The sequence below is a fragment of the Mustelus asterias genome, chromosome 3 (assembly GCF_964213995.1).
Source record: "Mustelus asterias chromosome 3, sMusAst1.hap1.1, whole genome shotgun sequence".
In the NCBI taxonomy this organism is placed as follows: domain Eukaryota; kingdom Metazoa; phylum Chordata; class Chondrichthyes; order Carcharhiniformes; family Triakidae; genus Mustelus; species Mustelus asterias.
Genome location: NC_135803.1, coordinates 8,308,008 through 8,333,758, shown reverse-complemented (window position 1 = coordinate 8,333,758; position 25,751 = coordinate 8,308,008). Strand labels below are relative to the sequence as shown.

The window sequence follows — 25,751 nt, the reverse complement described above, 5'->3', positions numbered from 1 at the left end:
ATAGCCTAGTGATACTACTGGCAGCCAATGACTGCATGCCTAACGATTGTCATTGGTTCAGTTATGTTCTTTAGGGAAGGAAGCCTGTGTCCAGACCCTAAATGTGGCCTCTTTGCGGCTTCACTTCCACATAAAGGTGGTCCCCCTCTCACACCAGGCCATCTGTCCTTTGTTCTGAAAGTTGCTACTTTTTGTTGCAGTTTCTTTTGCTCCAAACGCTCCCTCCTTTCAGTTCCAACGAAGGTTCCATGATTTGAAATGTTTACTCTGTTTCTCTCCTGGTAGATGCTGGCAAATTTGCTGAGTATTTCCAGCTTCCTCTCTTGTTTCAGATTCCAGGTGTGGTCTCACGAAGATCCTGCACAGCTGCAGTAAGGCATCCTTGCTCCTGTACTCAAGTCCTCTTACAATGTAGGCCAACATTACCATTTGCCTTCCTAACTGCTTGCTGCACCTGTATGCTTGCTCGATGGGATTGCAATGAGACACCTTTCAGGGAAATGTCTGGTTTTTCATCACAGGAAAGCTCTTACTTTTTCCAATGGCGTGTGTCCAGGCAATGATTACTAATTTAAATATTGTCTTGATATCGGGGTGGCACAGTGGCACAGTGGTTAGCACTACTGTCTCACAGTGCCAGGGACCCGGGTGCGATTCCCAGCTTGGGTGACTGTCTGTGTGGAGTCTGCATTCTCCCCATGTCTGCATGGGTTTCCTCCAGGTGCTCCAGTTTCCTCCCACAGACTGAAAGACATGCTGGTTAGGTGCATTGACCAGAACAGGCGCTGGAGTGTGGCGACTAGGAGAAATTCAAAGTAACTTCATTGCAATGTTAATGCAAGCCTTACTTGTGACTAATAAATAAACTCTAAAAAAAAATTACTTCAAAAGAGAATTTTTTTCCCATTCTAGGAGGCATCACTGGAGGAGTTGGCATTTATTAACTCAATGGCTTGCTAGGGCATTTGAGATTGTACCACCTTTATGTGGAAGTGAAGCCGCAAAGAGGCCACATTTAGGGTCTGGACACAGGCTTCCTTCCCTAAAGAACATAACTGAACCAATGACAATCGTTAGACGTGCAGTCATTGGCTGCAGTAGCCTAAGCTGTTGACCTTCGCTGGCTGGGCTAAATCACTGCTGACAGGATGTGATGTCTATTGACTTTGGCTTCCTCCTCTGGCCTAGTCACTGGACTTACAATCCACAAACCTAAGGCAATGCTCGAAGGTTTTCAGGCTCGAATTCCACCACAGTAGATGATACACATCTATTGGCATGTGACACAGTCAGATCCCCCCTCAAAGTGCTTCGCACAAAGCTTTGATTCCGCCCCTGCAGTTTAACCATTTGGTTGTTAAGTTTTGAGGGAGATATTACTCGCTAAATTTTGCCAGCCTTTCATTTGCTCATACATTTGTTGAAGATTGCTATCGAGCTGCAAACAATTTCATTATAGCATCAACTAATCTTTAAAACTGGGTGGTTGAGTTTATCCAAGGTTGAGTTAGATGTATTTTTGATAGACAAGGGAGCCAAGGCCAATGTGAAGAGGATAGGAAAATGGAATTGAGACCGCAACCAGATGTTATTGAATGGCAGGGGCTGAATGAGAACAGGTTGGACAAGTTGGACCTGTAGAAAGATGAGAGGTGATCTTATTGAACCGAATGGCCTCCTTAAAATTAAATTTAAAATTTACATCTTGTAAAATTAAATTTAAAATTTACATCTTGTAAAATTACACTTAGCACATCAGATGTACAAGTTTCAAGTATCATTTCAAACATTATACAAGCTCAAAGGTATCCCAATGCAGTCTACTTTTTTTATACAGTTAATTTACAGTGTATAAGATCCTGGGGAGACTTCACAAGGTGGATGTTTACCCTTATAGGAGAGATTAAAACTAAAGGAGACAGTTTAAAAATAAGGCATCTCCCATTTGAGGTGGAGATGAGAAGAATATTTTTCCCTCAAAGACGCTCGAATCTGTTTGCTGTTAGTTAACCAATCTCCTATCCATTCTAAAAAGTTACCTCCAATACCATGGACTCTATCTAGTGTAACATTCTATGTCGCACCCTATCAAATGCTTTGTGGAAATCAAATACCTACATTACCTAGTGGTTGCCCCTTATCCACACTGCTTACCCTCCAGGCTCTGTGTATAATGCAGCCTTTCCATCTAAATCTATCCGTGTATCTTTCTATCCCTCCTGTGTTTACCTCAATCCCTCGTAAATGTATCTATGCAATTCTCCCCAAATGTTCCTTGTGATAACATGTTGCACATTGTCGCCATTACTTGGGTGAAGAAAGTTAACATTGAATTTATTAGTGACTATATAATATGATCTTTGGTTTTGGACTCCCTCACAATGTCGATCCTATATACGCACTTTCATACTCTTAAAGACCTCTATTAAGTTGCCCCTCAGTCTTCTCTTTTCTACAGCAAAGTGCCCAGTCTGTATAGGCTTTAGTGTCAAAGTACTGGCTTTGCAAATACTTAAAGTTAAAATTTATTTATTAGTCACAAGTAAGGCTTACATTAACACTGCAATGAAGTCATTGTGAAATTCCCCTAGTCACCACAACTCAGGTGCCTTTTCGGGTCAATCCACATAACCAGCATGTCCTTCAGACTGGGAGGAAACCGGAGCACCCGGAGGAAACCCACACAGACACGGGGAGAACGTTGAAACTCCACACAGACAGTGAGCACCTTCTCTAATGTCTTGCTATGATTGTAACAGTACATTCTGCACCCTCTCCTTTCCTTCTCTATGAACGGTGCGCTTTATCTGTAAAGTGCAAGAAACAATACTTTTCACTGTATACTAATACATGTGACAATAATAAATCAAATCAAATCAAATCAAAATACTTTTATTCTGATGTGGAAATTTGAATTGATGGCAGTGTGGTCCACCACCCTTCTATATTTGACCTCTCTGCTTTGCAATTCTATCCCTCCAGAAATGTACCCCAGTGCTGGGTTTGTTTTTTGTGGCCTTATTCACCCCTGATATTACTTTCATGAATTGTGTATCTGGACCCCTTATTTCTGTTCTCCTTTACACCATTTCACTTCATATTATCCAGGCAGTAAGTGGCATCTTTATTATCCCGACCAAAATGCACCCATGTTACTGCAAAGGAAGGGCAAAAAAATATTGTGAAAGATACAAAGTCAATGGTTCAGGGAGATGGAACAAAGATGTGATGGACTTAATAGCCTCTCGCAGTGCCCTGAAATTCTATGATTCTGTGCAGAAGGCTCTGATGAATTGTGTGACGCTTCTCTGAAACTGTTAGCTACAGTCTGTGAGATACTTGGATTCTGTGTCTGGGGCCAAGTTTATAATTAACTGAGCCCAAGTGCAGCTGGTATTCACGGGGGCAATTGTATGGGTTTGGTTCATTTTCCGTGTTCCTTCTTCCCCCTGAGGCTGCCCGTAATTTCGAACAAGTATTTTTCTTTTTTTTTGGAATTATTCCAGCGTTTCTCTCCCACTGCTGACTCACTCATCGTAGAATTACCCAACTAGTTGGGAGGTGTAAAGTATTTAAGTGGGCAGCTGCCTGTTTCGGGAGAGTCAGGCTTGCCGATGACTCTGCAAAGATGTTTTACCGTTTATTGTGGGCTTATTTCTCCCTTGTTCCAAGGTGGGGAACATGCCAGTCAGTCTGTAAACTGTGGGAGAACTTTAATTTACCCATGTTACATAAGGATGCCCATTTAATCATGGGTGGAATCTTCCACTTCCACTATCACCCGATACGACAACTGGAGCCTTCTTCCTTTACAACTGAACCCCAATCGCCAAGGTGTGAAAAGTGAGTTGACCCTCACACGATGGGCTCTGTGCTCTGAGCAAACCAGGGCGATGAAAGAATCCTGGACTGAAAGGTCCTGACGTTATATTTTTGGAATGGGGAGGACAGTGTCTCATTTCTGCTAATGGTAGTCAGAGATATTGTAGCATATTTAATGATAGCATCTGGGGCGGCACGATGGCACAGTGGTTAGCACTGCTGCCTTGCAGTGCCAGGGACTTGGGTTCAATTCCAGCCTTGGGCCACTGTGTGTGTGTGAAGCTTGCACATTCTCCCCATGTCTGTACGAGTTTCTTCCGGGTGCTCTGGTTTAGACCATAAGGCATAGGAGCAGAATTAGGCCACTTGGCCCATCAAGTCTGCTCCGTCATTCAATCATGGCTGATATTTTTTTCATCCCCATTCTCCTGTCTTTTCCCCATAACCCCTGATCCCCTTATTAATCAACAGCCTATCTATCTCTGTCTTAAAGATACTCAGTGACCTAGCCCCCACAGCCTTCCGCGGCAAAGAGTTCCACAGATACACCACTCTCTGGTTGAAGAAATTCCTCCTCATCTCTGTTTTAAAGGATCATCCCTTTAGCCTGAGGTTGTGCGTGCCCTCTAGTTCTAGTTCTTCCTACTAGTGGAAACATCCTCTCCACGTCCATTCTATCCAGGCCTTGCAGTATCCTGTAAGTTTCAATAAGATCCCCCCCTCATCCTTCTAAACTCCAACGAGTACAGACCCTAAATTCTCAACCGTTCCTCATACAAGCTTTTCATTCCAGGGATCATTCTTGTGAACCTCCTCTGGACCCTTTCCAAGGCCAGCACATCCTTCCTTAGATATGAGGCCCAAAACTGCTCACAAACTCCAAATGGGGTCTGACCAGACCCTTATACAGCCTCAGAAGTACATCCCGGCTCTTGTATTCTAGCCCTCTCAACATGAATGCTCACATTGCATTTGCCTTCCTAACTGTCGACTGAACCTGCACGTTAATCTTAAGAGAATCTTGAGCAATAACTCCCAAGTCCCTTTGAGTTTCTGATTTCTTAAGCATTTTCCCATTTAGAAAATAGTCTAGGTTTCCTGCCACAATCCAAAGATGTGTAGGTTAGGTGGATCAGCCATGCTAATTTGACCCTTAGTGTCCCAAGGTGGGTCGGTTAGGTGGATTGGCATAGCAAATGCATGGGGTTACGGGGATAGGGCAGGATGGGTGGGCTTGGGTTAGATGCTCTTTTTTAGAGTTGATACAAACTTGATGGACCAAATGGCCTCCTTCTGCACCGGAGGGATTCTATGGATCTACGTCCCACCACAGATGTGTGTATTTGTGCATCTCTCTGAATGTGTGAGTGTCTTTGTGTATAATTTGCGTACGTGCATGTGTATGCATGTACATATATTGTATATCCCAGGTTTTCGGTGATAGTGGAGAAACTATCAAACTTTCCCGTTTAGGTTGAGTTTTTGTTGATCTTTTCATGGCCAGATTGGAGGCTTTAAGGTTAGGGTTAGGGTTAGGGTTTCAAAATGGAAATTGAATCATTAGGCTCTTGGTAGTAGAAATCACAATCAGACTCAATGGTGTAACTGCCTCATCCACCAGTAACAGTACCTTTGGAATGTAACCCAGTCTTTGGTAACCAGTCGCCCTCACGGACAAGGAGTAAGAAGCTCCCATCTCCAGTCCCCCTCAGCAGCAGTGACTCAGCTGGGAGGGAGTAAGGGACTCTTGTCTCCAGGTTCCCTAAGTCGCCGGCAGCCCAAACCGAGGAGAGGGCGAGGGGAGCCCTGTCACCAAACTCCCTCAGTAGCCAGCCACCCTGGCTAATACCTAACAACTGCCAAGCTGAAAACAGGGTTTAAACTTGTACAAAAAGACAGATTCATTGCATAGGATGAGCAAAACTCATTGCTCTAAATTTAAATCAAGTTGCAGCTTAACACTAGCATGTTTAGGGACATTTGGAAAACATGGCGTAATTTCCATGCACATTATTCAATGTTGGAGTAAATTAAGTATGTAAAGATAGTGAATATGTTAAAAACATTACAGCCAGAAGTACTTCCCTACATCAGATTATTTTGCTGAAAGCAGCTTAGCATTGTGAAAAGCAGACAGCGCATCAAATGTAACCCAGACATCCTGGTATAACAGTTTCATTCTGTACATTCCACAGTTTTAATTTGATAGAATTTCGCCTCGCACAGACCATGATCTTTGCTATCAACGAGATAAACAGCAGTCCGGAGCTGCTTCCTAATGTCACACTGGGGTATAAGATATACGACGGCTGCAGTAGTGAAACCCTGTCAGTGAAAGCAGTCATGGCACTCATTGGCACCCAGGAAGAAAGTATTTCCGACTACAACTGTACATTCACTTCGAGAGTCCCTGCTATATTCGCTGATGCTGGATTCATCAGGTCACTGGTGGAGGCAACGCTAACTGGTCCTTTCAGAATCCCAATGGTAAGATATCAGCATTTTTATTTGTTTATTTGTTAATATCTGAAATTAAATTGTGTTAAATTATTCGTGGTTGGCATAAGACCATAAGATAACATACTTTAACGTGTAAATGTAATGCATGAAATCTCAGGGTTCAATGTGACTAATTGGAAGCGCTCCCTGTCTGCTCCACTCTCTTTCCACTCACCTGATGAAGGAGCAGTGCTCCGAAAGCTTGTGATATCAAATAAACCTGTTGGACTTTAACCTGGTATTGTGAGACTTCTTACTCTGTCTGCTGACGAAGGAGATTGTGGGTCCATTGAGCTTGGCCCATGGTTTAGGTTGACATTTCAGTGCAGCACCCAGTGAATGCTGCACTAGGAGGTGCTGTCTTTTGGGTAAGAGACTAAACCAAAGTCCCCGCCTGTCCTCCCAGATGGACATCCAAAAATCCCACCTCACTATTTCGAAGAGGTGAAGTGCCAGTGTTGGACTGGGGTGGGCACAGCAATAAGTCTCACAGCACCAGGTTAAAGTCCGACAGGTTTATTTGGAATCAAAAGCTTTCGGAGCGCTGCTCCTTCATCAGGTGAGTGGAGATTAGTTCGCAAACACGGCCACCTCCACTTACCTGATGAAGGAGCAGCGCTCTGAAAGCTTTTGATTCCAAATAAACCTGTCGGACTTTAACCTGGTGTTGTGAGACTCTTACTATTTCTAAGAGCAGTGGAATTCCTTTGGTGTCCTGCTCAACATCCCCCAGCCAATGTCAAAGACAGATTATCTGGTCATTACCGCTTCGCTGATTGGGATATTGCTGTGTACAAATTGGCTGTGATATTTCTTACATTATGCCAGTGACCATGCTTCAAAAGTGCTTTGTTGGCTGCAAGGGGCTTTGGGGTGTCCCACAATCATAAAAGATGCTGTCCAAATGATTTGATTTGATTTATTATTGTCACAGACAAAGCATACCGTTTATTATTGTACAGACAAAGCATACCATTCATAAAGTACAGAGGGAAGAAGGAAAGAAGGTACAGAATGTAGCATTACAGTCATAGCTAGGGTAGAGAAAGATCAACTTAATATAAGGTAGAACAATTCAGAAGTCTGATGGCAGCAGGGAAGAAGCTGTTCTTGAGTCGGTTGGTACGTGACCTCAGACTTTTGTATCTTTTTCCTGACAGAAGAAGGTGACGGAATGTATGTCCAGTGTGTGTAGGGTGCTTGGTTTTGCTGGCTGCCTTTCTGAGGCAGCAGGAAATATAGACAGAGTCAATAGGTGGGAGGCTGGTTTGACTGATGGACTGGGCTTCATTCACACCACTTTGTAGTTTCTTCTGGTTTTGGTTGGAGCAGGAGCCATACCAAGCTGTGGTACATCTGGAAAGAATGCTTTTTATGGCGCATCTGTAAAAATTGGTGAGAGTCAACATGAACTTGCCAAATTTCCTTAGCTTCCTGAGAAATTAGTGGCGTTGGTGGATTTTCTTAACGATGTTGGCAGTGTGGAGGGACCAGGACAGTTTGTTGGTGATCTGGACATCTAGAAACTTGAAGCATATCTTACTTTAAAATTCTCAAACCTGTGCCTACAACTCTGTGCAAAAATAATTCATTCATTTCATGTTAGCTCAGCTAAATCTGAAATCCATAGATGTTTTACTCGCCAAGGATATAGAGGGACAATTAGACAAGGAGGTTGGGGTTAGGTTATAGTTCAACCATCACCTCATTGAATGAGGAAGTGCTTCCAGCGACTGAAATATCCAATGTTTTGTGTATTCAAGATTAAAGGCAAGGATTTTGAACAAAGCAAAAGAATGTTTTTTCACAAAGCATTGAGATTGGCAATTTCATTTCTCAGCTTAGTTGATAAATAGGTGAGATTTATTAAATTTTATAATTTCTCCATGAATCAATTGAGAACAGCTGCAATCACAGGTCCCACCGCAACCTTAACCAATTCTTGATAAGGTGGTGATGAGAATATAATGCTCCAGCTAATTTAAAATAACCTAGACATTGAGAATAATTTATTCACTTTGGCTTTTGTAGATCTGGTTTGCTTTGGGTGTTGAAGCTCCGTTTTTTAAATTCATTCGTGGGACATGGGCGTCGCTGGCTGGGCCAGCATTTATTGCCCATCCCTTGTTGCCCTTGAGAAGGTGGTGGTGAGCTGCCTTCTTGAAGTTCTGCAGTCCATGGTAAAGTGATAAAGTGCATTTGGGTTTTGAAGCTCTGATCTGATAAATTACTGTAGGATTTTAATTTTGAATCTCTGGTTTGATAAGTTGCTGCTGAATTTGGGTTTTAAAGTTCTGGTTCTATAAGGTGATGTTGTATTTGAGGTTTAAATCTCTAGTTGGATAAGGCACTGCAGGATTTGGGTTTTGAACGTCTGGTTTTTGATTTGATTTGATTTATTATTGTCACATGTATTATACAATGAAAAGTATTGTTCCTTGCGCGCAATACAGACAAAGCATACCGTTCGTAGAGGAAACGGTGCAGAATGTAATATTACAGTTATAGCTAGGGTGTCGAGAAAGATCAACTTAATGCAAGGTAGACTCATTCAAAAGTCTGATGGCAGACTTTTGTATCTTTTTCCCGATGGAAGAAGGCTGAAGAGAAAATGTCCGGGGTGAGTGGGGTCCTTAATTATGCTGGCTGCTTTTCCGAGGCAGCGGGAAGTGTAGACAGAGTCAATGGATGGGAGGCTGATTTGCGTGATGGATTGGGCTTTGTTCACGACCCTTTGTAGTTTCTTGGGGTCTTGGACAGAGCAGGAGCCATACCAAGCTGTGATACAATCAGAAAGAATGCTTTCTATGGTGCATCTGTAAAAGTTGGTGAGAGTCATAGCTGACATAAGAACATAAGAAATAGGAGCAGGAGTAGGCCATCTAGCCCCTCGAGCCTGCCCCGCCATTCAATAAGATCATGGCTGATCTGACGTGGATCAGTACCACTTACCCGCCTGATCCCCATAACCCTTAATTCCCTTACCGATCAGGAATCCATCCATCCGCGCTTTAAACATATTCAGCGAGGTAGCCTCCACCACCTCAGTGGGCAGAGAATTCCAGAGATTCACCACCCTCTGGGAGAAGAAGTTCCTCCTCAACTCTGTCTTAAACCGACCCCCCTTTATTTTGAGGCTGTGTCCTCTAGTTTTAACTTCCTTACTAAGTGGAAAGAATCTCTCCGCCTCCACCCTATCCAGCCCCCGCATTATCTTATAAGTCTCCATAAGATCCCCCCTCATCCTTCTAAACTCCAACGAGTACAAACCCAATCTCCTCAGCCTCTCCTCATAATCCAAACCCCTCATCTCCGGTATCAACCTGGTGAACCTTCTCTGCACTCCCTCCAATGCCAATATATCCTTCCTCATATAAGGGGACCAATACTGCACACAGTATTCCAGCTGCGGCCTCACCAATGCCCTGTACAGGTGCATCAAGACATCCCTGCTTTTATATTCTATCCCCCTCGCAATATAGGCCAACATCCCATTTGCCTTCTTGATCACCTGTTGTACCTGCAGACTGGGCTTTTGCGTCTCATGCACAAGGACCCCCAGGTCCCTTTGAACGGTAGCATGTTTTAATTTGTTTCCATTGAGATAGTAATCCCATTTGTTATTATTTCCTCCAAAGTGTATAACCTCGCATTTATCAACGTTATACTCCATTTGCCATATCCTCGCCCACTCACATGCCAAATTCCCTTTGTCTTCTGAGAAAGTTCATAGAATCATAGAAACCCTACAGTGCAGAAGGAGGCCATTCGGCCCATTGAGTCTGCACCGACCACAATCCCACCCAGGCCCTACCCCCAGATATTGTACCCGCTAATCCCTCTAACCTACACATCCCAGGACTCTAAGGGGCAATTTTTTAACCTGGCCAATCAACCTAACCCGCACATCTTTGGACTGTGGGAGGAAACCGGAGCACCCGGAGGAAACCCACGCAGACACGAGGAGAATGTGCAAACTCCACACAGACAGTGACCCGAGCCGGGAATCGAACCCGGGACCCTGGAGCTGTGAAGCAGCAGTGCTAACCACTGTGCTACCGTGCCGCCCTTTAAGGTGATGTTGCATTTGGACTTGGAAACTTTGGTTTCACAAACAGCTGTTGTAATTACATTTTGAAGCTCTGTTTTAATAGGTGCTATTGTATTTGGATTTGAAAGCACTGGTTTGAAAAGCTATTGTTCGATTTGGATTTTCAAGTTTTGGTTTGATAGGGAGCTGTTGGATTTGGGTTATAAATCACCTGTTTAATAAGGTCCTAATGAATTTGGGTTGTAAATTTCTGGGTTTATAAGGTCCTGTTGGATTTTTTTTCCCCAGATCAGTTTCTCTGCCATGTGCCAGTGTTTTGGTGAGCACAATTTTGAGACACTTTTCGAAACCATGCCAAGTGATTCGCTCCAAATAATGGCCTTAACCTCGCTGCTGAAGCATTTCGGCTGGAACTTTGTCGGATTAATACAAAGCACGTCCACGTATATGGCACAAGAGTCAGAAACGATTCTTCAAGAGTTGAAACAAGTGGGGATTTGCATCGCCTTTCGGGAAGCGTTCTCGGAGACTGACTCCAGAGAGAGAATAAACCAGTTGGTAAACAATCTGAAACAGTCCCATATAAAGATTATCATCGCTTTCGCTACCCTGGCAGATATGGAAGTCTTGTTTCAGGAGATTGTCCGGCAGAATGTAACTGGTATCCAGTGGATTGGGAGCCAGTCTTGGATCTCAGTTCCCATTTTGTCTGCAGAACCGAACGCTCGCTACCTGCTTGGAGCACTGGGATTCGATATCCCCAAGGCAAATATTCCGGGGTTAAAGGAGTTCCTGCTTCAAGCCAATCCCAAACAATCTCCCGGAAATCCTTTGCTCAATGAGTTTTGGGAGAAGACATTCCACTGCTCCATGCGAAACATCTCTGGCTGCTGCCCAGAATTTCAGGCTCAGCAATGCACGGGGAATGAGAACTTGCAAGATGTAAATAACTCCTATACTGATACCTCCCAGCTGCGAGTCTCTTACCACGTGTACAAAGCAGTATATGTTATTGCACGTGCCCTCCACAACCTACTCTCATGTGGAGATGATGGCTGTCCCAAATTGTCAGACGTGACATCGTGGCAGGTAAGAAAGATTAGCGTTACCTCGTTAAACAGACCTTGTCTTCTTAATTCTCAACAAAAGCAAAAAACTGTGGATGCTGGAAATATGAATTTAAAACAGAACATACTGGACAAACTCAGCAGGCCTGGCAGCATCTGTGGAGAGGGAAACAAAGTTAACATTTCACTTCTAACTGATCCTCCCACAGAACTGAAAAAAAAGTAGAAATTAAATCATTGGAAAGAGGGATGGAGAAAGTGGGGCAGAATGGAATAAAAGGTTAGGTCGGGGCAAAGGAGAGTTCCAATTATACAATTCTGTGCATACTTCTCTTCAGTTTTGTAGCAGGGTTGTTTAGACCCAAAACATTAACTCTGTTTCTGTCCACAGATGCTGCCAGACCTACTGAGTCTCTCCAGCATTTTCAGTTTTGATTTGTGTTGCATATCTGGCTCCTGAGACATTGAAGAGGTGGTAAGCGGAATAATGTGTAGATCCCACCGGAATGACAATTTCCTCTGTCGGATCCTTCTAGTGAAATGGTAAAGGGGCGATCCACAGAATCACAGAACCTTTACAGTGCAAAAGGAGGCCATTAAGCCCATCGAGTCCTCTGGAAGAGCATTCTATCCACTCCCATTCCCCTGCCTTATCCCCATAACCTTGCACATTCTTTCTTTACAGAATCAATCCAATTCCCTTTCGAATACATCGATCAAATTTGCCTCCACCACCCTCTCAGGAAGTTCATTCCCGACTCCAGCCACCTTCTGAGTGAAAAACATTTTCCTGACATCGCCTCTCCGGGTTTTGTCAATTATTTTGAATCTGTGCCCTCTGGTTCTCTCTTGATTGGGGACAATTTCTCAGTATTTACCCTGTCCAAACCCCTCACAATCTTGAATACTTCTATCAAATTTCCTCTCAGCCTTCTTTCCTGTAAGGAAATCAATCCCAACCCCTCCAATCTACCCTCATAGCTACAGAATCATTCTTGTGAATAACCTCCATACTGTCTTCAAAGCCTTCACATTTTCACAGTAACTTCATTGCAGTGTTAATGTAAGCTTATTTGTGACACTAATAAATAAACTTTAAACTTAAAAGAAAATGAGGTCTGACTAGTGTCTTATACAAGTTCAACACAACCTTCTTGTTCTTGTCCTCAATGTCCTTATTAATAAAACTTAAGATATTAAATACTTTATTAACTTCTCTCTCAACATGTCCTGAATTGGCTGGAGAATTCCTTCAGTGACTGAGTGTTCATACATGATGGAATTACTCATGCAATACCCTACAGACAGAGTATTTCCACGAGTGAGTATTCAAACTATGGAATACTCTTCTTGGACAGAATGTTCGCTCTGTCCATTGAGTCATAGAGTCAGAGAGATCATAGAGGTTTACAGCATGGAAACAGGCCCTTCGGCCCAACTTGTCCATGCCACCCTTTTTCTAAAACCGAAGCTAGTCCCAATTGCCCCCATTTGGCCCATATCCCTCGATACCCATTTAACTATCTAAACGCTTTTTAAAAGACAAAATTGTACCCGCCTCTACTACTACCTCTGGCAGCTTGTTCCAGACACTCACCACCCTCTGTGTCAAAAAATTGCCCCTCTGGACCCTTTTGTATTTCTCCCCTCTCACCTTAAACCTATGCCCTCTAGTTTTAGACTCTCCTACCTTTGGGAAAAGATATTGACTATCTAGCTGATCTATGCCCCTCATTATTTTATAGACCTCGATAAGAGCACCCCTCAGCCTTCTACGCTCCAGAGAAAAAAGTCCCAGTCTATCCAGCCCCTTCTTACAACTCAAACCATCAAGTCCCGGTAGCATCCTAGTAAATCTCTTCTGCACTCTTTCTAGTTTAATAATATCCTTTCTATAATAGGGTGACCAGAACTGTACACAGTATTCCAAGTGTGGCCTTACCAATGTCTTGCACAACTTCAACAAGACGTCCCAACTCCTGTATTTAATGTTCTGACCAATGAAACCAAGCATGCTGAATGCTTCTTTCACCACACATACCACCTGTGACTCCACTTTCAAGGAACTATGAACATGTACCCCGAGATCACTTTGTTCTGGAACTCTCCCCAATGCCCTACCATTAACTGAATAAGTCCTGCCCTGGTTCAATCTACCAAAATGCATCACTTCGCATTTATCTAAATTAAACTCTATCTGCCATTCGTCAGCCCACTGGCCCAATTGATCAAGATCCCGTTGCAATTGGAGATAACCTTCTTCACTGTCTGCTATGCCACCAATCTTGGTGTCATCTGAAAACTTATTAACCGTGCCTCTTATATTCTCATCCAAACCATGAATGCAAATAACAAATAAGATAGTTTCTTTTAGAAAGTAACATTGTAGGGTCCAGGATATGAGCAGGATATAAAACATGACACTTGGTGAGTGTAACATTCCTTCGAGGAACAGGATAACTTTGGACCAACGGGGACTGAAGTTTTCCTGTCATGTCTGTCATGCTGTCATGTCTGGGTTTGTTGTTGACTGACTGTTGGAGATGAACCGAAGTCGACAACATCATGTGACTGCCCAATGGCCACAGGTCAACCAGTTGGCACTTGAGTCCTGATGAAAGGTCAGGATCTGAAAATGTAACTCTGTTTTTCTCTCTCCATAGATGCTGCCAGACCTGTTAGGTATTTCCAGTATTTTCTGTTTTTACTTCAGATTTCCAGCATCTGCTGCATTTTGTTTTGAGCTGTTCCTCAGTTCCTCCTAGTTCAATCTCCATTTTATATTTGTAAATGTTGGACACATCAACGATACATTTGTTGCAGAATAGTTTTTTGATTAATATTGTCTTCCTTCTGGTTGGATGGGGCTAGAGAAGTGGTGGGCAACCTATGGGTGGGTTCTGAGTGCAGCCCACAAGACATTCAGCTGACTGTTGCCCACATGCAGGGTTGCCACATTCTGCTGATTTCTGTCCGGGTAGTTTTTTTCCTACCAGTCTGACTGAAGTGATTCACACGTAAAGCAAGGGCAAGTGAAGTGAAGTGCGTACTGATTGCTCGTGGTGGCACAGTGGTTAGCACTACTGCCTCACAGCTCCAGAGAACTGGGTTCGATTCCCGGCTTGGGTCACTGTCCGTGTGGAGTTTGCACGTTCTCCCCGTGTCTGTGTGGGTTTCCTCCGGGTGCTCCGGTTTCCTCCCACAGTCCAAACGTGTGTGGGTTAGGTGGATTGGCCATGCTAAATTGCCCCTTAGTATCCCGGGATGTGTAGGTTAGAGGGGTTAGCGGGGTAAATATGTGGGATTACGGGGATAGTGCCTGGGTGAAATTGTTGTCGGTGCAGACTCGATGGGCCGAATGGTCTCCCTCTGCCCTACAGGGATTCAATAGGAAAACATTGACTGTAAGAGCTGTGCTCTAGTCCAAGGTGTAAATATTTCTTTTGTTTGAACAATTTGAAGTTAGTGACAGTTCTGTTCAAATATAAATGATTGTAAATAATTAATCATTTTCCATAATGGTGGCACCGTGGTTAACACTGCTGCCTCACAGCGCCAGGGACCCGGGTTTGATTCCCGGCTTGGGTCACTGTCTGTGCGGAGTTTGCACGTTCTCCCCGTGTCTGTGTGGGTTTCCTCCGGGTGCTCTGATTTCCTCCCGCAGTCCAAAAGATGTGCTCGTTAGGTGCTTTGGCCATGCTAAATTCTCCCTCAGTGTACCCGAACAGGCGCTGGAGTGTGGCGACTAGGGGATTTAAAGTTAAAAGTTAAAGTTTATTTATTAGTCACAAGTAAGGCTTACATTAACACTGCAATGAAGTTACTGTGAAATTCCCCGAGTCGCCACAGTCTGGCACCTGTTCGGGTCAATGCACCTAACCAGCAGGTCTTTCAGACTGTGGGAGGAAACCAGAGCACCCGGAGGAAACCCACGCAGACACGGGGAGAATGTGCAAACTCCACACAGACAGTGACCCAAGTCAGGAATCGAACCCGGGTCACTGGCACTATGAGGCAGCAAGGCTAACCACCGTTCTACCATGCTGTCCATTTTCACAGTAACTTCATTGCTGTGTTAATGTAAGCCTACTGGTGAATAATAAATAAACTTTATTCATTATGAAATATTTGGCATTTATTAAATGTATTTAATCTTATTTATGGGGCCACGGTTAGTGAACAAGCCCGATTTCAATCTTGTGGTCCACTGAGATGAAGGAGGGCCACTGATGCAGCTCACTCACTAGCTTAGGTTGCCTGTCGCTGGGCTACTGGGACCTCATGACTCATTTATCCTCATTTGTCTTCAGATCATGCGAGGCATGTGGCAGGTATACGTGATTTGCACTTTTTATGTTATTCAGACTGTTTACACTTTATGCTCTCTCTCTTTCCCAATACACCATCCCCGGCACCCAACGACCCAATTGCTTTTTAAAGCTACTTAATTACTTGAAGACATTCCAGTCCACAGACGCAGATGGCAGTGCCATCCATTCTCACAGTGATGGTAATTGGATCCAGAAATATGAGCTGGTAAACAGGCAGATTAGTGCCAGTGGTGCCATTGACGTTGTGACTGTTGGGAGATATGACTCATCAAGGCCTTCAGGCCAGGAGCTGAAGATAAGTGAACAAGATATTGTCTGGAGCAATGGCCAAAAGGAGGTAATTTTGAACAGCAAAAGTCTCTCCATAATAGAAAACAAAGAGTTTCCCAGACTGTACTCACCATTTTCATAGGGCACTTCTGAAATCAACATTATATGCTGAAACTGACTGGCATTCTTTAAATGGGAGAAACAACTTGCATTTATATAGAGTCTTAGTAAAGGGTCCCAAGGCCATTCCACCTGAAGCTAAATTTGACAGCCAGCCAGGAGAGGTGATCAAAATCTTTGTTTTAAGAAGATTGAATCAGGAGCACTGGAGAGGCAGTGCGATCTAAAGAGGTAATCCCAGTCTGGAGCAATGGTGAGAATTAGCTTGCACAGCAGAGCATGTTGGAGATGGGCAGAGATATTGGAGGGTTAGGGGCTGAAGGAGGTTATAGAGTTAGGGGGGTCAAGGCCATGGAGGGATGTGAAAAGCAGGATGTGAATTTTAAAGTTGAGATGTTGCCTCAAATGATAACGAGTCCATGTCGCTAATCTCACTCTCCCCTCTGACTCTCTGCTCAACTTCCCTCTCCTCCACCTCTATCATTCACTCCTCCTCCTCCCTCTCCCTCCTCTCTCTATACATCTCTTCCACTTTCCCACTCTTCTCGATTTCTCTCTTTCTATCTATCTCTTCTCTCCCTCTCAGGTCCACACAGTCTCATCCTCTTCCAGCCATCTGCATGAACTTTCCACCAATTATTATCTCTCTCCATCTCCCCTCTACTATCCTCCAACCCAGCCTCTGACAAACCCAACTTTCTGCAGCAGACCCAACATCTATCTGCTTTCTATGTGAATGTAATATGTTCCCTACTTCGCGATCAGTTACAGAGGATTTGTGATCCATGACATCTTCGTCACCGAATCTCCCTTTCCATCTAATGAGTCCCACCTGACCTTCCCCATTCTTTTAACAGCGTAAAATCCAGTCCATTTCTACTGCTATTCAGTTCCAAAGCAGAGCCATACATACTTTGTTAAATGTTAACTTTGTTTCTCTCTCCACAGATTCTGTCAGACCTGCTAAGATGTTGCAGCACTTCCTGCCCCCTCATGCCTGGTACTCTGGCACTGCCCACTGCACACCCTGCACTGCCAACCTGGTGCACTGGCAGTGCCCACTGGGCAGTACCAAGGGGGCGGGGTATGAGGGGGCAGGGCTCCTGGGAGGGGGCAGGGCCTTAAGGGGCCAGGGCCTAAGGGGAGGCAGGCAGGGGTTGGGGGGGGGGGGGGGGGGGGTGACACTGCACACCCTGTAACTGGGATCGGACAGGGGGAGGGACACTGTGCATGCTGCAACCGGCGATTGACCACGGGGCGGCGATCGACCAGAGAGGAGGGGAGGGGGGTTGCGGAAATTGACCAGGCCAAGATGGGCAGGGGGGGACAATCGGTCTACCCATGCAGGGGGGCGGGTGTAGTTGATTGGCTGGCCCGTGAGGGGGGAGTTGCCCAGCCAATGAGTCAGCAATAGCGAGGTTGGCGGGGGGGGGAGATGCAGTGACCAATCTCTCTGTTCTGTGCGATTGTGCCCTCTGCTGCCAGCTGCCAGTTTTCTGCTGAGCTTAGGCCCCACCTCCACCCCTGCTGGCAGGAAACAGATTTTAGCAAGATGTTTTGCACAGAGTGGCTTAAGATTGGACTTGTGGTCTTGCTGAAAAAATGATCTCAAACTCTCCCATTTTCAGTCGTTCAGGACTTAGAATTTCTTTGATAAGATCACCCCCAATGTTTAGACTCCAACATGACCCTTCTTCACTGACCTTTCAGTTAGATGATCTTTCATCACAACCAGAAGATGTTAGAGATAAATGTCTTTTTCACAAAAAAGGAGCAAGGGAAAAATGAAGCGAGGATAACAAAGAGGAAGCCTTTTTTGTGTTAAAGTGTGATAAAGTGAGAGTCAGCAGTGGTTGAATGACCCAAGGCAAATGAATGAAACAAGTATGCAGAGAAAAGCTGAGACCAGCAGAGGTGTAAATGGGTACAAATTTACAAAATAACCTTTACTGAGAAAATTTCATTTGATCAATCAGTTGTCTTCAGGCAGGAACAGCAGGCAGTAAAGAAGGCAAATGGTATGTTGGTCTTCATAGCGAGAGAATCAGAGTTTAGGGATAGGGATGTTTTGCTGCAATTGTACAGGGCATTGGTGAGGCCACACCTGGAGTATTGTGTGCAGTTTTGGTGTCCCTATCTGAGGAAGGATGTCCTTGCTATAGAGGGAGTGCAGCACAGGTTTACCAGGCTGATTCCTGTGATGGCAGGTCTGTTGTATGAGGAGAGATTAAATCAGTTAGGATTATATTCATTGACATTTAGAAGAGTGAGAGGGGATCTTATAGAAACTTATAAAATTCTGACAGGGTTAGACAGGGTAGATTCAGAAAGAATGTTCCCAATGGTGGGGGAGTCCAGAACTAGGGGTCACAGTTTGAGGATAAGGGGGTAAACCTTTTAGAACTGAGGTGAGGAGAAATTTCTTCACCCAGAGGGTGGTGAATGTGTGGAATTCGCCACCACAGAATGTAGCTGAGGTCAAAACGTTGTCTGATTTCAAGAAGAAATTAAATATAGCTCTTGGGGCTCAAGGGATCAAGGGATTTGGGGGGAAGCCTGGATCAGGATATTGAATTTGATGATCAGCCATGATCAAAATGAATGGCGGAGCAGGCTCGAAGGGCTGAATGGCCTCCTCCTGTTTCTCGTTTCTATGTCTTCTCTGTGTTGATGACCTCTGAAGTAATTCAGCCAAATGCACTGTAATGATCTGTATTTTTTTTTAATGAAGGTTCCACGAGGAATATGTTCTGAAAGCTGCCCTCCTGGTACACGGAAATCAATGAGACCTGGAGAGCCAGTTTGTTGTTTTGACTGCGTACAATGCCATGCTGCTCATATTAGCAATGTGACAGGTTTGTATCAATAATTACATAAACATTTAACTGACACTAGGTACAAAGGGGCAAGAGTCGGCCTTTTCGCCTCTCTCGTCTGTCCCATCATTATTTTGGATCAATGTTTTAAAGTTTATTTATGAGTGTCATAAGTGGGTTCACGTTAATACCACAATGAAGTTACTGTGAAAAATCCCCTAGTCACCGCATTCTGACACCTGTTCGGGTCAATGCACCTAACCAGCACGTCTTTCACCTGGGGGAAACCCACGCAGACATGGGGAGAATGTGCAAACTCCACACAGACAGTGACCCAAGCCGGGAATCGAACCTGGAACCTTGGGGCTGTGAGGCAGCAGTGCTAACCACTGTGCCACCGTGCTGCCCAGCGCAATCAGCATCTTAACTCCATTTACTCACATTGATTCCATCAGGCTTCCAGATTTCTACTAAACATAAGCTTCTGTCTCCTTATCCTTGACAGAGGATATAGTCTCTCTCCATCTACCCTACTAACTCCTTTAATCTTCTTAAACGCTTGAATTAAAACATAAAATCGTGGAACCTGAGAAAATATGCAACTCAGGAGGCCATTCGAGCCACTATAGAAACCCAACAGCACAGAAGGAGGCCATTCGGCCCATCAAGTCTGCACCGGCCACAATCCCACCCAGGCCCTACCCCCATATACCTACATATTGTACCAGCTAATCCCTCGAATCTACGCATCTCAGGACACTAAGGGGAAATTTTTTAGCATGGCCAATCAACCTAACCCGTACATCTTTGGACTGTGGGAGGAAACCGGAACACCCGGAGGAAACCCACGCAGACACGAGGAGAATGTGCAAACTCCACACAGACAGTGACCCAAGCCAGGAATCGAACCCAGGTCCCTGGAGCTGTGAAGCAGCAGTGCTAACCACTGTGCTACCGTGCCGCCCTTCGTGCTAGTTGACAAAGAGTTACCCTGATTAATCCATGCATGAGATATGTGGACTAACAGGTTACTGACCCTTTAAGTCAACAGCCAAATATATATGTTTTTAAATATAATGAGCGTTTCTGCTGTTTCAATCTTTCAGGCAGTGAGTTCCAGGTCCCTACCATCCTCCAGCTGAAGAAATGTTTCCACATCTGTGCCGCCCAACAGCGAGTGCTGTTGGGCGACACGGTAGCACAGTGGTTAGCACTGCTGCTTCACAGCTCCAGGGTCCCAGGTTCAATTCCCGGCTCGGGTCACTGTCTGTGTGGAGTTTGCACATTCTCCTCGTGTCTGCGTGGGTTTCCTCCGGGTGCTCCGGTTTCCTCCCACGGTCCAAAGATGTGCGGGTTAGGTTGATTAGCCAGGTTAAAAATTGCCCCTTAGAGTCCAGAGATGCGTAGGTTAGAGGGATTAGCAGGTAAAATATGTGGGGGTAGGGCCTGGGTGGGATTGTGGTCGGTGCAGACTCGATGGGCCGAATGGCCTCCTTCTGCACTGTAGGGTTTCTATGATTCTATGATCTCTAATCCATCTGACAGTTACTTTTAATCTATGCCCTCTCGCTTTTCTCTCCTTTGCTAAGAATCCTACAATGCAATAGGAGGCCATTCGGCCCATTGAGTCTGCACAGACAACAATCCCACCCAGGCCCTATCCCCATAAGAGAATTGTGCCATCCCTATTTATGTTATCCAGGCCCCAAATAAACTTCAGTCCCAATAACATGGACAGAAAGAGGGATGTGGTCCTGCAATCAGAATTTAGGGAGCTGGGTAGGAAATTAGCGAGCAGGATCTCAAAAGTATTCATTTCCAGATTGTTCTCTGTCACTCAAAAGAGAGTCCAGAAACAGCAGGATATTGCATGGCTGGAAACATGGTGCGGGAGGGAGCTCTTTAGATTCTTGGGGCAATGGGACTGGCTCCGCGGAGAAGGAGCCTGTATGGGCTGGACAGGTTGCAACTGAGCAGAGCCAGTGCGAGTGCTGTTGGGGAGGTTTTAACTAACATGGGAAGGGTCTGGGAACCTAGAGGTACTATCAGAGAGGAGTACCAAGATGCACAGAATACTGGGAAAGATGGATAACACTAGAGTAGGGAACAGTAAGCTAATAGGTGGGTTCACAGAAAAAGAGAAATTAATAGAGTGTAAATCAGGGCTATCGTGCATGTGTGTGAATGCATGGAGTACAAACAGGTAAGATTGGTGAGTTACAGGCACAGATTGCCATGTGGAAACATGGGCCAGAGTTTTTATCTAATGGCCATCTAAGGGCCTTTTCCTGCCCTGCCACAATGTTTCAGTTGCCAGGAGGATGTCAGGTTAGGGGCGGGTGGAAAGACAAAATTGAACTAAATTCAATCTCAGGTGGAAGGTGCAGGGGTGGTCTTGGTCAGAAGCACTCTCCCGACAGGGAGCACCCTCCCCTTAGAGCCCAGTGGCCTACTGACCTCCCTCCCACACCCCAACCTATCCCCCGAGAGCAGAATCACCGCCCCTCCACAACTTCCCCAACCCTTCCCCATGGCCCTCCCCCTCCCCACACCACCCAACCCCACCAGACCCCTGATCTTACTTTTCCCCTGGGTCCTGGCACTGAGTTCCAGGCAGCTCGCTGTTTAGTTGGGGTCAAGATAACGTAAATACTTTTCTTAACAAACAAGCGAAAAACAAGAGGGCATAAATTTAAAATGAGAAAAAAGGCATTTTCCACCTTTTTATTCAACTAACCAGACCATCTGTACCCTCCTGCAGTCTAAAGCTTTTCCCCTCACTAGCTGTTAACCACACTGTTAATCTTCGGGTGGCTCGGTGGCACAGTGGTCCACTGCTGCCTCACAGCGCCAGGGACCCGGGTTCGATTCCAGCCTTTCTGTGTTGAGTCTGCACGTTCTCCCCGTGTCTGCGTAGGTTTCCTCCGGGTGCTCCAGTTTCCTCCCACAGTCTGAAGATATGTAGGTTAGGATGGATTGGCCATGCTAAATTTCCCCTTAGTGTCAGGGGGACTAGCAGGGTGAATACATGGGGTTACAGGGATAGGGTCTGGGTGGGATTGTGGTCAGTGCAGGCATGATGGGCCAAATGGTCTCCTTCTGCACTGCAGGGATTCTATGATTCTCTCTGAAGATGTCTTCATTCATACCCCTTACATTAATCACCCATAATCTTCTATACTCAGGGCAATACCAGTCTAATCAATGCAAACTGGCCTTAGAATGTAACTCTTTTCACTCTGACATTATTCTACTGATCTGCATTACACTTCCTTCTGGCCACTCTGCCCTTCCTGAGGTGTGGTGCTCAGACTGAAAGCCATCATTGAAATAACTCCTCAGAGGCCAGATTGTCTTTACTTCCAAACTTAACTCCACTCTAAAAGAGTGCTTCAAGTCCAAAGTCTGAGTCCGGAGTGCCTGTAGACCTGACACTCCCATTCTATACACAGGTGAGGCTCAGATTGGGCAGGCAATTTTGAGCTGTATCAGGAAGCTCATACTCCAAGAGGCCAACCTCATGGGCCTCGATTAGGTCATCGCACAATCTAAACAGGGCCTGAGCTAAAGTCCACGTCAATGCAACAAAAGCAAAATGCTGGAAATCTGAAATAAAAACAGGAAATGCTGGAAATACTCAGCAGGTCAGGCAGTATCTGTGGAGAGAGAAACAGTTTCACTGTTTCAGGCCAATGATGACACTTGATTGGAACTGAGGAAAGATAGAAAGCTAATTGGATTTGAGCATCGGAGGGGGCAGTCAGGGCGGAGGGGTGGGGTGGGGGGGTGACGGAGGAACAAAGAGGAGGTCTGTGATAGGGTGGAGGGCAGGAGAGATTAAATAGCAAAATCCTTGCGGTAAATGTAAAACAAAAGATCTGCCAGATGAGGTGTGAGTGGCAGGTTAGCAGCTGCCAAATAAAGAAGGAAGCAAGAAAAATGGAACCATTCACACTGCAAGAAGAGATAGAGTGAAACAAGATGGAGGCTGAGGTTATGATCTAAATTGTTGGATTCAAAGCTGAGTCCAGAAGTTTACAGAATCGAAAGATGAGGGCCAGAATTCTCCAGCCGTTCACGCCCGCTGCTGCCAGAGAGGATGGAGAATTCGGCGCTCAGCCAAATCTCCAGCCACTGCAGCGGGACCAGGGAATCCCACTGGTGAGAATGGTCGGAGAATTCCATCCGAGGTGTTATTCCTCGGGCTTGCTCTGAGCTTCATTCAGAAACTGGCGGACCAAGGACAGGAAGATCAGCGTGGGAGCAAAGTGGAGAATTAAAATATCAGTGACTGTAAGTTTAGGGTCACATAACAACAAAGTTAAAGTTAAATTATTAGTCACAAGTAGTATTACATTAACACTGCAATGAAGTTACTGTGAAAATCCCTGCCTCATACTCCAGTCCCCCGAGATAAAGACCAATATCCCATTAACCTTTTATAAGGTTGACATCTTTGCCAAATCACTCTCTGACTTCCCACCAATCACTGACTTTCTGCTCTCCTCCTGCCGCATCCCCTCTTAAACAAATCAAACATTTCTCCCTCTCTTTAGCTCCAAGGAAGTCATAGACTCATTGAATCCATACAGTGCAGAAGGAGGCCATTTGGCCCATCGAGTCTGCACCAATAACAATCCCACCCAGTCCCAATCCCTGTTACCACACGCATTTACCCTACAATTCCCTTGACACTAAGGGGCAATTTAGCACGGCCAATCAACTCAACCCGCACACCTTTCAACTGCGGGAGGAAACTGGAGCACCCAGAAGAAACCCACGCAGAAATGGGGAGAAACTTCACACAGTCACCCCTGAGGCCAGGAATCGAACCCGGGTCCCTGGTGCTGTGAGGCAGGAGTGCTAAGCATTGTGCCACCGTGCCACTCATGCCGTGGTATTTTGCTTTCATTAACTTTTACAGTAAGAAGTTTCACAACACCAGGTTAAAGTTCAACAAAGAGTTTGACAAAGGGTCATCTGGACTCAAAACGTCAGCTCTTTTCTCTCCTTACAGATGCTGCCAGACCTGCTGAGATTTTCCAGCGTTTTCTCTTTTGGTTTCAGATTCCAGCATCTGCAGTAATTTGTTTTTATAAAGTCCAACAGGTTTATTTGGAATCACGAGCTTTCGGAGCGCTGCTCCTTTACCACTCACCTGATGAAGGAGCAGCACTCCGAAAGCTCGTAATACCAAATAAGCCTGTTGGACTTTAATCTGGTGTTGTGAGACTTCTTACTGTGCCCAGCCCAGTCCAACGCCGGCATCTCCACATCATTAACTTTCACAATCATTCCTTGTCGCTATGCACAAGATTTTTAAAACTAATTCTGTACTTGAACTAAATCTCTCTGCTCCCAAATGTGCAATGTTCTCTGGAATATCAACGTGTGTTTTTTGTTTTAACCAGACGCACGCTCCTGTACAAAGTGCCCGCTGGAATACTGGCCAAACCAATACAGAAATGAGTGTCTGCTGAAGGAGGTTGAATTCTTATCCTTCCAAGATCGGATAGGCATCACTTTGATTTCTTTCACGGTGTGCGGAGCCTGTTTGACCATCGCGACGGCTGTGGTGTTTTTTAAGTACAGACACTCCCCTCTGGCCCGGGCTAATAACTCAGAGTTGAGCTTCTTAATGCTGCTGTCTTTGCTGCTTTGTTTCCTGAGCTCCCTCCTGTTCAGCGCTCAGCCAACGCACTGGTCCTGCACACTGCGGTTCACCGTGTTTAGCGTTACCGTCGTGCTGTGCCTCTCGGCTGTCCTGGGTAAGACGCTGGTGGTACTGTTGGCCTTTAAGAGTGTGACTGTCCAAAGCAAGCGGGTGAAGTGGCTGAATCCCAGATGCCAGCGGGTGGGTGTTTTAACCCTGACCTCCATCCAGTGTTTAATTTGCATTCTGTGGATCACAGCCTCTCCGCCTTTCCCCTTCAACAATCTGCAGTATTATCAACACGTTATCAGCTTGGAATGTCACGTCGGGTCACCCATTTATTTCACTGTCATTTTCCTGTACATTTTCCTCCTGGCTGGGGTCACTCTGGCCGCCGCGTATTTCGCTCGGAAACTCCCGGACAGCTTCAACGAAGCGACGCACATCACGTTCAGCCTTCTGCTATTCCTTGTTGTTTGGATTACCTTCTTCCCCGTCTATGTAAGCGCCCCGGAGAAATACGCCGCCGCTGTGCACGCCTTCGCTATCTTAGCGTCCAGCTTTGGCTTCTTGCTGTGTATTTTTGCCCCCAAGTGTTACATCATCCTATTGAGGCCAGAGAAGAACACACGGAAGAATCTCATTAACTTCTCATCCAAATAGATCGCAAGTTTCCTTACAAGCGCAGCAACATACATGCATTTATAATAATCATAAAATCCCTACAGTGCAGAAGGAAGCCATTCGGCCCATCGACAATACCACAATCCCATCGGCCCTATCCCCGTAACACCACACATTTACTCTGCTAATCCGTCTAACCTGCATCCTGGGACACTAAAGGGCAATTTAACTTGGCCAATGCGCCTAATCCACACATCTTTGGACTGTGGTATTGGATAATTTCAATAGTTTTAGGTTCATCCAGCACTCAAGGCCATTTTAACCCTGTTTATGTTTCCTGTTTAAACATTTATCCCATTTAATTTCTGGAAGTTGCTATTGAATCTGCTTTCATCAGGCTTTTTGGCAGAAAATTCAGGAATATATATATATATTATTCCTTCGGCTGGGCCAGCATTCATTAAGAGTCAAACACAATGCTGTGGATCTGGAGTCACA

At 45.2% G+C, this 25,751-nt stretch overlaps 1 protein-coding gene across 1 annotated transcript; it reads left to right on the top strand.

The window, feature by feature from the left end:
* Positions 1-3,751: 3,751 nt before the first annotated feature.
* LOC144485777 (extracellular calcium-sensing receptor-like) lies at positions 3,752-25,466 on the top strand. Its single transcript, XM_078203865.1, has 6 exons — positions 3,752-3,843; positions 6,018-6,309; positions 10,661-11,461; positions 15,898-16,107; positions 18,892-19,015; positions 24,388-25,466. The coding sequence occupies exons 1-6, from the start codon at positions 3,752-3,754 to the stop codon at positions 25,290-25,292; spliced, it is 2,424 nt and encodes an 807-aa protein (XP_078059991.1). The 3' UTR covers positions 25,293-25,466.
* Positions 25,467-25,751: the final 285 nt, after the last annotated feature.